A 14189-nucleotide genomic window follows, 5' to 3' on the forward strand; every position below is an offset into this window, starting at 1 on the left:
ATGGCCTCTTCTGTGCTTAGCCTGTGGGAATAGGAAATAGAAAAGAGAGCAACAAGCAGCACCAGGTTTACAGGCACATTAGGTACCAAATGATGCAGATTCCCACTGAATTTAATCCCCTTTGGATTGTGTTGGCACTTGTGTAAATCCTGCCATACACATACCTGCGCATTTGACTCAATAAGATTAACCCCTGCAACCCCCGCACTTATTCTGGGATCGCAGCTAAATTTGACTTAATGATGCTTTCCTTCAAGACCTGAATTACCCAAAAGCTACCTGCCCTGCCATGTGCTTGGCTCTGCATTACTCGGCAGCAGGGATGGCCGCAGTTACATATGTGAGAGCAAAGCTGACCTCCGGGCACTCAGAAATAGCGACAGGGCATAAAACTTAATGATGGCCCAGCTCCATTTTCACTCAAAAGCAATCATATCCCCATGCTCAGAAACTTGCAAAGAGTTGAAAACACTCTCCTTTGCTTGACCGCACAGCTGAGCAATTCCACATTGTATGGGAAAATGCCTTTAAATACTTGCATTGCAGGCTGTGGGCTGGAATGGGAGCCGGCTGCTGGATTGAGATGCAGAGCTCCGAGCAGCCGCCACTCTGCTGTCAATAACACGAGTGGCATGCCAGGAATAACATCACATTTACGCCAGGCTCAGAACCACAGCCTGAGGTTTTCGAAAGAGCATTGGTTTAACGTAAGTTCGCATTTCAGAGCTCTCAGCCCTAAGTTTAGATGGCTGTGCAACGCTCTGCATCATGTATCTTACAACAAAATCAAGTCTCCCTTTGAAAGCGTAGGACAGAACGAAGCAGTAGGAAAATACAAGTCAAACAGCACAAGCTTTGTGTCAAGTGTTGCGAAACCCAGCGTTTGTCAAGGCTGGAATGTGCAGATATTCACTAGAAAGGCTTCCCCAGAGCCGTTGGGTGATCAGCGTCTTTGACATTCAGGCCAAGCGACTGTTTTTCAGTTTAAATCCAGACTTGGATTCAGTCATTGAGTTTGCTGAGGCTTGAAAGGTTATTGAATCATTGGTGCCTTAAAATACACTGTACTGCATGCCTTGTGGCACATAGTTCTTCACCATACTTACTTGATGCTGCAGCTACCACAGATGCGTATGCTGGGTGGACACTGCTGGAACCTAAAAATAAGAGATTATAATTTTCAGCTATTGAAGCAAATAACCCAGTGTTAATGAATAAGAATAAACAGAGAAGGAAAGATTAAGGAAAACGAGGTGGGCAAAAATCATATGAGAATTCCTTCACAGTGTTTTCATCTTTAAAATACAAAAGCTGTGACAAAAGATATATTACAACTTTCATTCATTGAAAGTTATCACAAAATTAATTCTAAAATGAGTCTTAACCTATTTGTTGAACTCTCAGTCCAGACAGGTGATTCAAAGAACTATTTTTGACACCTATATCTGAAAATCGTGACAGCATTTGGGAATGGAGAGCTTACACCCACACAAATCAGTTTATATGCCAGTATATGAAATGTGAAGATAAAGACTAGCCATAAATTTACTGCAGATGAACTCTCATATTTTTGTGAGAGACACTGATTTTGTATGTGTCTCAAAGGCACAACTCTAACTCCAGCGCATCTGCTGGAATTAATTTTTTTTAATCCACTCCTAATATTTCTACATTGAATTACTGAATTCATGATTCACAAATCCTGGTATATTCAGCTGCATGTCTTGTTCCTTAAATTTCAGGAAAGCTGTAGGTCTGGACGTGAGCAGTTCAAACATCCATGCTACTGACCTATATCTCTGACCCTATGCAGTCCGGGTCGAGTCTTGGCTGCAGCTGCGACTGTTGTGCTTCTGGTTGTTGCAGGTGTTGTGGTTGGCTTTGGTGTTGTGGTGGAAGGATCCGTTGTGGTGGTCGTTGGTGTTGGGGTTGTGGTGGCCATTTGTGTAGCTGGTGTTGGCACTGGGGACGTCTGATACTCTTTGCGGACCGCGTCCCCTGTAGGAACATTGACAGGATCACTGCAGCTGGATGTGTGACACACATAGAAGCATCAGGAATAGCGCTCACTGTTTAAGGTGATCCAGACACTGATGTTGTCCTCAGTATGTCTACCAGCGTCCTTATCTGTAGAGCCATTAGTGCCTTCGTTGCTGTTGATGGTGTGGGATGTGGAGCACGTGCTTGTGCTCCACACACCCTCCGCTCTCTAGAGGGTGCGGACAACAGCCTGTTATAGCCTTAGTGTTTCCCCTATGCTTTCTCTGCTCTGACCAGGAGCACCTATCAACCCAACAGATGTCTCAGACCTGTGAAATGGTTGAACCAGCCGGTTGCAGTCTCCGGTTTGCCATCATCTTTTCTCAGCATAATTAAGCATTTAGAAAGTCCGTATAAATGGAAATCAACTGCCATCTGGAAGTAAAAGATGGCCATTCTGAGTCACAGACCAGAACAAAACATGCATTGCCCACCACAGCACTGAAATGCTTTTGGCGAAAAGACAATTTTCAGGCAACAGTGTGCTGGGGAGCGGGTCAGAGCCAGAGCAGGGAGCGTTAGGGCTTCAGCTGAGGGGAGCCAGGGAGAGCACCACCTGGGAGGTGCTGATTTCATCTAACTTTGACTCATCTCACAGTTGCTACTACTTTTAAAATGTTTCATCTGTTGTGAGAACAGTGACAATTCTAGTTGCAAAATTTACATCCTAAATATCCTTATAGAAAATTGTTAACATGCTTACAGCTCTTTCAAATCATCGCCTTGAAAAAGAGCCTTCACCGTTATCTTCTCCATCTATCTACCAAAAACTGCCCTAAAATATATTCTGTGTTCACCTCAGCCTTGTTCCTCTCCTGCCGGCCCATATCCCTGGGGATGGCCTGACACGCTGTCTACACTGAAAGGAAACGGTGTGCAGACTATTCATTGCTGCACAGCACAGGCTTTTATTTTATTGCTGGATGTTCTCCTTTTGGAAAGCACCATCATGAAACTGTCTGGTGGATTAATTACCACCTAATGCTAGCCAGTGAAAAACTCAGATCTCGGACAGTTTTAATGGGATAATGCTGAAAGAGAGCTCAGAAGAAAAACAAAGCAACTCAGCTGAAAAAAAATCAGTATGAATGGCTCTCTTTGGGCTGATCTGCTCCACGTTGCTGCGCTAAAAGAAAGAAGGCAGAGGGCACAGTGAAGTCGTCTTCTGTGATCTGGTGCCGCTGGAGTGGGGGAGCAGGCACATCGGCCAGATTTATACCCCAGGCTGCAAGGAGCAAGGAGGTAACACTACTAGCAGAAAACCCAAGGAAGCAGCAGAGTAAGAGCAGAGAAAAGATGTTGCCTTGGTGCCTGTTGGCTGGGTTTCTGGTGGAGCCTTTAACACAAGAGGAGAGCTCTCGAGGGCTAGCTGCTCCCAATGCTCCTGCAGGCAGGGTGCCCATCTCCCTCACAGCATCTTCAAAGGGTTCGCAGGGCACATGCCCTGCATAGGAAATTGCCAAGAGCTGTAACGCAGGCTTTTGAAGTTCACGGCACCTGAACTCTGAAGTTCATGGCAACTGGACAACCAAAGCGCAGGCAGAAATTAAACTGCAAGGCTGCCCTCTCTCCTCTGAATTGGCACATGCCCTTCAAGCACCACTGCAGGCGCTTGTGCAATGGGGTAGGTTTGTCAAGTTTGTCGAGGAAGAGGTTGTAGAGAGGGGGCTGGATGGGGCGGAAAGCTGCAGGAAGCTTAGACTGGGAGGGATACCTTAAAAGAGCACCAAGATCCCCAACGCGTACCTTGTTCTGATGCTTTTTCTGATGCATTAGCGGTATCTGCACTCTTCGTAGCTTTTAGGTCTTGCTCTGGCTTTTTAGGCTCTGAAGCAAAATTAAGCACATTAGGAAATGCAGCTCTGGAAGAAAAGAATTTTAAGTCTCCTATTTAGACATTATCAGTCCCCAAAGGAAGGCATCCCATCACCTGGCGTTAGGTAGGTCAGTCAGTCCAATCAGAGCTTTCTCACCAGGCGAGAAAAAGTGATGGCCGGGTGCCTCTGGAAAGTAGTCACCTCGTATTTTTGGTGCCAAATTTAGTCATTTTTATTGCCCCAAAGCTCCTGCCAATGTCAATAGAATTTCTGAAGTGAGCAATAAATACGGGGTTTTACCACTCATAAACCAATACTCATAAGATTAATGCCTCATGTTGTAGATTTTTCCTCTGAGTAGCAGTGTGTCCTGAGAACCAGTGTCACGGTGTGTGTAGGGTGTTTGGGGAATGCCAGATAACATACAATATTTCAATCGCTAGTTCACATTCAGAGGTAGTTCTTTCTTGCCCGAAATTGTCAGATCACCATGGGACTAAATCCGGAATGCCATGAACTGGCTTTGAAGGAAAAGGAAGATTTTTCTGGTCCTTTTTTTTCTTCTGAGACCCAAAGTCATCGAAGTACTTGGAACATTTATTACAGTTCATTTACTGCCTCCCTGAAAAAGAATCTGCCTCTGCTTTTATGTCTGATTTGTAGACTGAAGGATTTTGATCTTCCATATTTTTCTCTCCTCTAGCTATTTTAGCAACATTTGAGAAATTACTCCTAAAAAAATTGTATTATTTTTTAAAACAACAGCTTTTGATTGATTTTAACCAGCTGTGAGTAGTTACAATTGTGGGAAGGTTTTTCTTGCTGCGCCCAGCATTTGGGCAGCACTGTAACCACCAGCAGCATTTAAGGAGATGTCAGTTACTATGAATCTCCAGCATCCCTGGCATGAGGACCAAAATTGCATCTCTGTCAGCTGATCTGGTGTGAAGCAGGATTTTTCACTAATCTAGCAGCAAGTGAGTTTAATCCTCAAAGGGCTGCCTTTACCTCTTACAGATAATGGGTTTAAGTACCCAAGTGTTCAACGTGGTCTCTGTAATTTAAATCAGCAGAAAAAGGTAGCTTTTTAAAAATGAAGAAAGTAGTAGGATATCCTCTATCGCAAGATGGCTCCAGCACCATGTTACAGAGATTTTTATCTTAAGAACAAGCTGTTTCTAGCAGAGTACAGCTGAGATTGCTGGACTGAGGTGCCAGGGCTAAGGAGGGCTGATGGGGCCAAGCGGGGCTCATGGAAGATGGATTGTGACCACCAGATATCTTTGCTACCTTTGGCACAGGGCTGGGCAAAGAAAGGCGGTGGCGTCCTCCAGCACTGAGCTTGATGCAACAGTCATTATTTGCCCCTTTGATCATCCCGGGTTTTCTCTGCGTGAATGCACAGCCTTTGTTGCTAGGATAATAACATTTTCATTCGCACTGTTTGATTCGAGAACGAAGTGAAGGAAACCGCTTGCGTCCTTTGTTTGCTGCAGGAGCAGTCTCCTGGTAGTTTGTTTGCATGCCTGAGATGTGGCTTGGTGACGCTCCCCATCCCTATGCTGATTCTCACATAATGTGGGTTTTAGCACTGGTGGAAGAAATTGTTGCTTGCAGCCTGCTGAGCTCTGCTGTGAGATGTTTGGGCTGATACTTCACATATAGGTACATTTGGAAATGAGATGTGGTATTAGCAACTGTTTCCTAGAAAAAGCCAAAATTTCTAAAGTACTGCCTCCCTTCTAGCAGAGCATATTTGGGTCAGTAATTTCTGCGTACCTGTTCCAGACACATATATAAATCTGTACCTGTTTGATTGTAAATGCAAAGGTATTGGAAACTGAAGGCATGGCTTTGAGTGATGCATATTCCGTCTGAACAGCTACAGCGTTCAGACGAAAACGCACCTATGTGCAAGTAAAAGCCTAAAGATGAGGAAAGAGCTCTTTACTTTGCTTCCATGGACCAAACAATAATGGGCAGGAGAAGAGCAGGACTCCACGTAACCCCTGGGTGGCTTTGGATGGACGCACCCACTGACAGGCGTTTGACTTCATGGAGAAGACACAGCACATTTTGTTATATCACATCTCACAGAGGATAAGCTCAGGAAGGCTCAGGCTCAGCAAACAGCAAAAGATCTGTGTTAGGGAAGTATGTACTACAATGAGACGTTCATTTTGGTTTTGTTCACACCCCCAAGGAAGAGTCTGAACATTACACAGTTGTTACAGGAGGCACAAACAAGTGTAATTTCAAGTGACGGAGGCACTGCACATACACTTGAATACCAGCTACCACCTGGTGTAAGACTTATCAAAAACCTCTGAAAACAACTAAAATTTTTAAACTGAGTTGAGTCTTATGGTTTAGGGTGTTGACTAAAAAGGTTATACAGGGTAGCTCCCTATCATATCATCCTTAGCTAAAGCTGCAGTGCATTGCCATTTGTGTCATTAGTATTATATTATTATTTATTACTATATTCTCAACGCTGAATATCCCAAAAGATAACATGAAAAGCATTAGGGGAAAGTCAACATGTAAGACCTCAAATGCTTTTACGTAATCAGTATGACATCATACTCACTAACAGATTTAAAGCAAGGGGGAAACTACTTGGGAACAAAAATCTGTGAAACATGGTATGATCAAAAAATAGGAATTGTCTGGGATAATTTCCATGTGCTTAACGTAAACAAGTATCATGAGGGATTTGGATGAGATACCAAGAGAGACATTAATTTCTGACTCTGAATAATTATATCTTTGTATTACACAACTGGGAAGCTGCACCAGATAGTTGTGAATGAATATAAGGGAAAGTCAGTCTTAATTACTTGCCTGATTTAACAGCTGTGCTTTTTGAAGAAGAATATTCAAGAGTTGATGGGTATGTCACACCTTTTCTTGGCTTGCCCTCTACAAAAAAATCATTGGACAGCATCACAAAATATTCTAAATTTTCTTGCAACAAAACTCCCATTTAACAAACATGTTCAGAATCAGGCCCTGCTTCTTTACTGCCCAAGTAATTTTCTTGAGGATTTCTTTCATCTGATGGTAGAAGCTCAAAACCATGCCACTAAAAATACCAATGCCTAAATCCACCATCATAAAAAAAAAAAAAAGAAAAGAAAAAAGAAAACGTGAAAACACAGTCCTGGGAAGGATTGGAAGAGGTCAGTTAGTCCATTCCTTTGCTCTCAAATGGTGTTAAGCATAAGGGGACCGTTCCTGAAGGACATCTGTATAACCTGTACTTAAACCCACAGCCACCCTAGGCAGCCTTTTCTAGTGCCCAACTATGCAGTTGAGGTAGAAAGCACGTTTGATGTGGGATTCATTTTGTCACGGACACGGCATTCTTCTCTGACCTCACTTCTGCAACATGCCATTTCTGGCAACAGTCTTTTGCAGTAATAATAGTGAGAGAAGGCTGTGCTTGTGTGGGGGAACATAGAGTACCTATATTTAGATCTAAAATGAGGGCCCTGTCTTAAAACAATGAGGTACATTTCCCAGTTAAGCTTTAAACCACAGATCTTTTTAGTGCCGCACCGGATGCCATCTGTATCAGTACATATGGCCATGCAACTCCATCTCTTCGGGCAGTTTTTGTATTCCTAAGGCACATCTATATCACTGGCAGAAAAGTGTTGCAGAGAAGCACCGTGTGGGGAGGACTGCTCTGGCCTCTAGGAGCTGAAAGCAACTTATCTGTACCAGCTTGGACATGGTGGATGTAGGACTTGTAGACGCCCCCCCCAGTGACTCTCTACAAGACGCTGTGCTGTGTCATGTGTCTGGACCACCTCAGGTGAGACCTACCTCCACCTCCTGCAACCCTGAGTCATGGCGGTGATGCTAGGTTTGCTTTCCCTTTGTTCAGATGGTGGATTCTTTTAAAAGTTATATATGGCGTTGTGAACATGTCAGTTGTCATCCTGGGTGGTTAATCCAGAGACCAAGAGCACTGAACAGAATTAGCTGCTACAGACTGAGCCATGCCTGGGAACTGGGGGCTATTTTGCCCATGGTGGCACACAAAGAAGGGTATGTGCGAGACAAACTGGTCCTGTATGTGCAGGGATGACCATGGAGCTGGAGAGGCATTGTCCTTTTCATGTCTCTAGCTCATTTGTTTTGCTCCTCTCTGAAATTTTAGATGTCATTAAGAAATCCTAGATGAAGACGTTAGTTTGAGTTACTAATGAGGCAATAATGTAAGGCGCTATTCCCTTTCTCATTTACAGTGGTATATACTCAGGGCAGCTGCAATGAAGTCAACAGAGATCCACCAAAGACCAGAGCTGGCAAGTTAGCATGCCAGGACAAGCTGGGAAGAGCTTCCTCCTTGCCCTCGGGTCTCTCACAGAAGCTGGCCTAAATGAAGGACGGCAGGTCTTCACTTCTCCCCAAGCTAGAACCAGGATCAGGAGCCAAGCACAACTAGGGAGCTCTTCTGCCAATTTGGTAGAAAGATGGAAATGTTATAGGATTGCAGATGATTTCTAAATGCATTTCTCTATCCCCAACAGAGGCAGAGTTGTTAGGTATGAGTGGTTGCTACACAGATGCAGCAATAGCATAATCTTCTGATCTTAATTTAGAATCTTTCTGTGCTAATATGACTTAATGCAAACCTGAAGCCCAGTGCTGTGCAAATAAACTAGCTGGGGAGGCTGGCTGCTCCTGGACTCTGGGGTTTTTGGTCAACAGCAACTTGCATCCCATTTGTGACCGAGAGGTAGGTCTGAGGCCTGACCTGAATGTAGCCCTGCTGTCTGGAGCGATGGTAATATGTCCTTTCCACTGTCTGGAAAAAGTTACATCTGGGTTGGAGTTTGCTTAACATACTTAAAAATGGTTTTACGTATGGGCTGAAAACCTCAACTCTGGCCGTTGAAGTACAAGCTATGGTGTGGTGGCCGCTCACCCTCTCACGCTTGTTTGTGACTAGCAAACCCAGAGGTTTAGGACTCTGTTTTCTTAACCCACTAGCTGCGAAACTCCCACTAAACTGAATGGAGTCATTCAACTGAGTGCCAAGGCATTTCAGTGCTTGAAAGTGAATACCAGTGCATTTGCATACCTCCTGGTGTGCTGGCAGCTTCAGTCCCAGGGGACAGATCCCGTCCCCCTCTGCCCCTAAATCACACCACTTCATTGCCTGGGTCCCCCGAGGATTCCTCTTCTGTGCTCTTTTGTGTGGCTGCTCATTCACAATTTAAACATCACAAACTCTTGGTGACGATATCCTAACTAGGAATAAACTGTTGGCACGTTCCCAGGGTACAGTGTCGCACACGGGTCTAGTCTGCTGAAAGGGGATTCAGCTGGAGGATAAGGGACTCAGTTCAAACTCTAAAGCTGTCCTGAAATTAATGCCTTAGGTGACTTTGTATTTTTATTGGAGAATGCTTTATGCAGCTCTGTCTTTTTATGACTCATGATTGTAAAAAAAACCCACAAACCCGATGCATCTCTTTTTGAGAATGAAATCTGTCTGCATTCAGCCTCAGGCTGCTAAAATGAATACAGCACCCTTCCTGGGGTTTTAGTCTTCTAAAGTTCTCTCTAAAATTCTAATATTTCCGCATTTTCGGTAGGTATAGTGAGAGTTTTCTTCCTATTTATATATGAAATACGATATGATACCTGTTATATAGAATCATAGACTCATCTATGTTGGAAGGGACCTTTAAGATCATGGAGTCCAACCATCAACCTAACACTGACAAAACCACCGCTAAACCATGTCCGTAAGCACCACGTCTACCGGTCTTTTAAATACCTCCAGGGATGATAATGTTAGATTTATGCTTGAGCTAGTTTATAAACTAAGTAGTTTCACTGCTGTCGGTGACAGCAATCAGCGTGTGTAAAATTAAGCCCATGAGGGACAAATCTCGCCATGCCTATACATGCCCGGAGTTCTCATCATCTCCTCTTACATGTGCTTGTAACTTTCTCTTGTATCTTCTTTTATAGTGTCTCATTAATTAAGAATAAAGATTTGCTACTATAAATCAAAAATTCCTACATTTTTATGGGATAACAACTGCTGAAGTAAAAAAGAAATCTTATTTCCCATTTATGTACCAGAATTACAATGCGCTGTTTGTTGGGGAAAAAACAGCAACAAGTGCAAGTAGCAATTCAGCTATTCCAGGAAATTCCTACTCATCCAAAATAAATCCTTGTCGTAATGTGGTGTACCCATGGCAGAATGCTGTAAAAAGTGCATCCAAATATATTAATGCAAACTCCAGATGACAGTTCATTCTGAGACCTCCTTTGCTGTCCACAGATTTTCACATGAAAAGAACATTTCTTTATTTTCAGTGGCTGTTCAGTTGCTTGAGCTGTTGAATTTTCCAGGAATGATGTAGTTAACTAACATCAATTGGTTGTGTCTATCCTAAACCTTCAAAAGTCTGGACCAGCAAGAACTGACCCACTGTATGGATACAGCAGGAGGTTAGATTTAGAAATTGTACATAAAGCAATATAAATTAGACCCTCCTTTCACATGGGTAGAATGAGTGCAAGTAGGTTTAATATAATCTGAAGCTGGTGTAAAGGGGATCTAATTTATATAAAAAAAAAAATAATCCGTGAATTTTGTCAATGAATTGCTGTGTGTGCTATGGAGAGAAAAAAGAATGAGCATTAAATTAAGACGGATTTCCCTGCACTGAGTAGGTATCAAAACTGTTTGGCTAACAGAGGTGGGGAGAATTCATAAGGTACTTGAGATGCACCGATAGGATTGCTTAATATAGGGTTGGCATAAATACAGTGTGGCTACGTGTGCCTTGAGGTGGGTTGGCAGAAATCAGAAGTCGCTTCAGAAGACGCGAGCTCAGGTGCAGGCTGAGGATGCTTCAAATGGCCAAAAGGCCCTTTAGTTCCCTTAGCAGTACTAGTTACCAGGGTGGACAGCAAGAGCGATAGGAAGACCCACCCGTCAGTACCGAGGCCTGGATTTTACACATCACTAGCAGGAATTAAGGCACCCTCAGAGTCAATCCAGACCGCAGTGTCACCTCCTGCAGTGGGCTCAGCCCCACGCTGGGCCGAACCAAGGACACCGCTGGCGGGGTGTGTGTCTCTCTGCCGGCTATATAGGAAGCCCAGAATAAAAACTGTCACAAGTGCATTATTCATGCTAAAGCAAGGTGGGGTGGGCCTGCAGTGACTAAACAGGTCTTTCAAATGAGGAGGCTGCTTCCCCCTCTGCCCGTCGCTGCCTGGCTGGTGGGGCATCGGGGAGCAGCCGGGGAGGACAGGCGGCTGCGGCGCTCTACCGTGGTACCTGACACGAGGAAGGACTCCCTCCAGCGCGGCAGTGACAGGGACCGGACCCCGTTGGAGAAGCTCCCGCGGTACCCCGAGTGGCCTGCGACTTTCTGGACGAGTATCTTCCCGCCTGTGTTGTCGATTATACCGCTGCAAGGGGAAAACATGGTGTCTGAAGGTGGAAATTGCCCCAGAAAACTTAAAACCTGTTCAACAACATGAGAGGTATGAAGCGTTCACTTTTACCTTTAAACCAGGGGCTGTAGTGGAGCTGTGATGCTACTACTAAGTCTGCTGCTAAGAAATATTTGTGCTTCTTCCGCATAGAGAAGAGCAGTTTGTTACAAAGTGCTGTCGGGATCTGTTTGCTCTTCCCACTGATATACTGGTCCTGCGTTTAAGGTTGACCTAGTTGCACACAAGAACAAGCCTCTGCCTTCGTTAAAATTCCTGCAAGCTTGATTGAACAGCTGAAGATCCAGGGAGAGGTACTCAGAGGAATTTTCGGGCCAACCATGTGACAGAAATACAAATTTGAGGCAAATCTCCCACTCGCTTGACTTTTTCTTTTGTAAAAATACGATTAATGTTTTCTTTGAATTCCCGTATGTGTTATCCGCAAAAAAACAAAGCCTGGTTCTGACCTCAGCCTGGAGTAAACTGAACACAATACTGCCAGAAGTCGTGGAAAACCCATCAGGCTCTGTTTGCGGTGTTTGACACATGATGTAACACGTATCTCAAAGAGAAACAGAAAACCTTCAGTGTAGGCAACCTGCTGTGGCATCATTAGGAAAGCAGGCAAACAAGGAAGCGACTGTGACTCAAGAGAGGTGGCAGGACTGGCAATAATAACACTGTGCAGGAAAACAAGTAATGGGCAGCAAACAACGGTGAAGAATATGTTAGAGCTGTAGCTTTTTCTGGTGATTGCAAGAAGCTGCTGGTAAAATAACTGTAAGGAAAGGAAATTCACCGTCTGAGGAAAATGCAACATATAAGCTGACGAGCCAAACCTTAAAGGCAAATGTGGAAAACTGAAACCCTCATGCAACAACACGTGCAGACAGCATTTGAACTATGGGGGAAATCACAGTCACTGTCAGCGCTCGCTTGGTAACTTCCCTTTGGGACAAGCTCTGCGTGAAGGGACAAAAAATTTCCACCATGCACTCGTATTTGCAGGAAGAATTTGTCCTTCGAAAGCCAGTCTCCTGGCAGCCAGCTGCCCAGCAAGGGGCTGAGCAGACAGAGCTGCAGCCAGGAGGTGGCAGCCCCAATGCACACAGGCACGTCAGGTAAGGCCCAAAGTCCCCAAAGCCTTAACTTTTCAACTTTATCCTAGCTCCCAGCTCTTTCACTAAACTGAAAGCACTGCAATAGCTAGAATAACTCAGAATGCAGACAAGTTGTCAATCAAACTTTGTAAGTTCTTACTGCATTTTCAGCTGAATGTATCCTGCCCTTGTGTCCTACCTGCAATTACGGCGTGTTTTGGTTGCGAAGTTATTCTCCGTTAAAATTTTATGCATATTTTTGCATGGCTAATAAAATTTAGCAAAATCTGTGCTACAAAATTTGAAATTATACATTTTCTTGTCCCGTGTCCTTTTCTGTGGCAGGTAAGCACATTACTCGGCCTTTGATGTCAAGGACAGTTACATTCAAATCTGCAGAACTAAAACCAATCCCAGAAGTATGAGAGTTATATGTATTCATCGCTTGTGATATGCCTATTTTTTTCTGAAGCTTTATGAGTAGCAGCAGCAGCTCCATCCCTATCTTCCACTTGAATCATAATAGTACAATGGTAATTTCCTATGCATGAATGAGAGATCTGCAAATCTCAAGACACTTCTCCTAAAGTTGAGAAACATCTTCAAACACGACTGATTTCAATGGGAATACAGGATTGACAGCGCTTTGTGAGATTGGATCCATAGCATCGCACACGGTCTGTTTCACAGGTTTTCTATTAGAACAGCAGCCTGCAATCAAAGCTACAAGGCAGTTGAAACTTTAAAGAATCTGAAAAGCCAAGAGCTCTTTACACTGAAATGACAGTTTTGTCTGAGTGCCTTGCTCATTTAAACTCACTCACCTGTGAATTGCAGCATTGCACACACTGGAAAAGGATGCATAAATGTCTGTGCCATAAACACGGTATTTTACGTCTTGACATCCAGGAGGGCATTTTGCGATGAATTCTGGATTGATTATCTTCCCCGCCTTGACATCGCAATCGATCTGGGGTACATCTGTGAGTGTAAAATCTTGGTAAAGTCAGATTGAATGGTTTTCATAGCTGAGTGATCTTGTCATGAAACAATGAGTAACTGAGTGGCAGGGGTGCCCTCTTCTTATGCCTTCATCTCAGTGGTTTTGGGATGCAAGACATGCCTGTGTGTTCTGCATCTACAATATAACACATAATAACCCCTATAGTGAGGGGTGTGGCTGTAACTAAGGTTGGATTAAAGAAGCCTGAGGATATTTCTGACCTTCATTCTTTGCTTTTCTGAAGGAAATATCCGTTATGACACTTTGCTGGCGAGAGAAAGAAATGCAGTCACCCAGGCTGTGTTTAACATGCGGGAAGGAGGGGGTACTGGAAGAGGGGGCTGTGAGTCGGGACTGGGAGGGACCGCGCACACATAAGGCAGGATGCTTCCCAAACCTCCCACTGTGCTCATGTAGCTCCGTGCCATCTATAACACCAGGCTGTAGCCACAGGCCCTTATCTTGTTCTTAATTTTTAAAGCTATTTGCTGGGTAGAATCTACTTTGAATAAGGGGTTTAAGTGTGAGCTCACAACCTCGCAGCAGGCTTGTTTGTCAACGAAATGAGCAAAATAATCTGTGGACAGAACTGCTCTTACAGCAACGTAGCTGAAAGTTATACATCCTAGTGCATAGGACATGCACCACTTGTCTCATGCTAATCAGCCACGTATGCTTTGTGTATGCAGAAGGTCCATGTCGCTGTTTATGTCCCTCTCTCTGTGAAAACCTTAGTGCTTGCTTAGA

At 44.1% G+C, this 14189-nt stretch overlaps 1 protein-coding gene across 8 annotated transcripts in view; it reads right to left on the reverse strand.

Annotated features, from left to right (window-relative positions):
• VIT (vitrin) overlaps window positions 1-14189 on the reverse strand; it is a 55106-nt gene that overhangs the window by 22795 nt on the left and 18122 nt on the right. For 6 of the 8 annotated variants that reach the window (XM_074579915.1, XM_074579913.1, XM_074579912.1 and 3 more), the window contains exons 4-9: window positions 13264-13435; window positions 11179-11312; window positions 6702-6779; window positions 3787-3867; window positions 1792-1998; window positions 1107-1157 (exon numbers count right to left, since the gene is read on the reverse strand). In XM_074579915.1, coding sequence (XP_074436016.1) covers window positions 1107-1157; window positions 1792-1998; window positions 3787-3867; window positions 6702-6779; window positions 11179-11312; window positions 13264-13435 — 723 coding nt within the window. The remainder of the gene's footprint in view (window positions 1-1106; window positions 1158-1791; window positions 1999-3786; window positions 3868-6701; window positions 6780-11178; window positions 11313-13263; window positions 13436-14189) is intronic. The other 2 variants (XM_074579911.1, XM_074579908.1) reach the window with 1 other exon arrangement.

The sequence above is a fragment of the Larus michahellis genome, chromosome 3 (genome assembly GCF_964199755.1).
Source record: "Larus michahellis chromosome 3, bLarMic1.1, whole genome shotgun sequence".
Lineage (NCBI taxonomy): Eukaryota > Metazoa > Chordata > Aves > Charadriiformes > Laridae > Larus > Larus michahellis.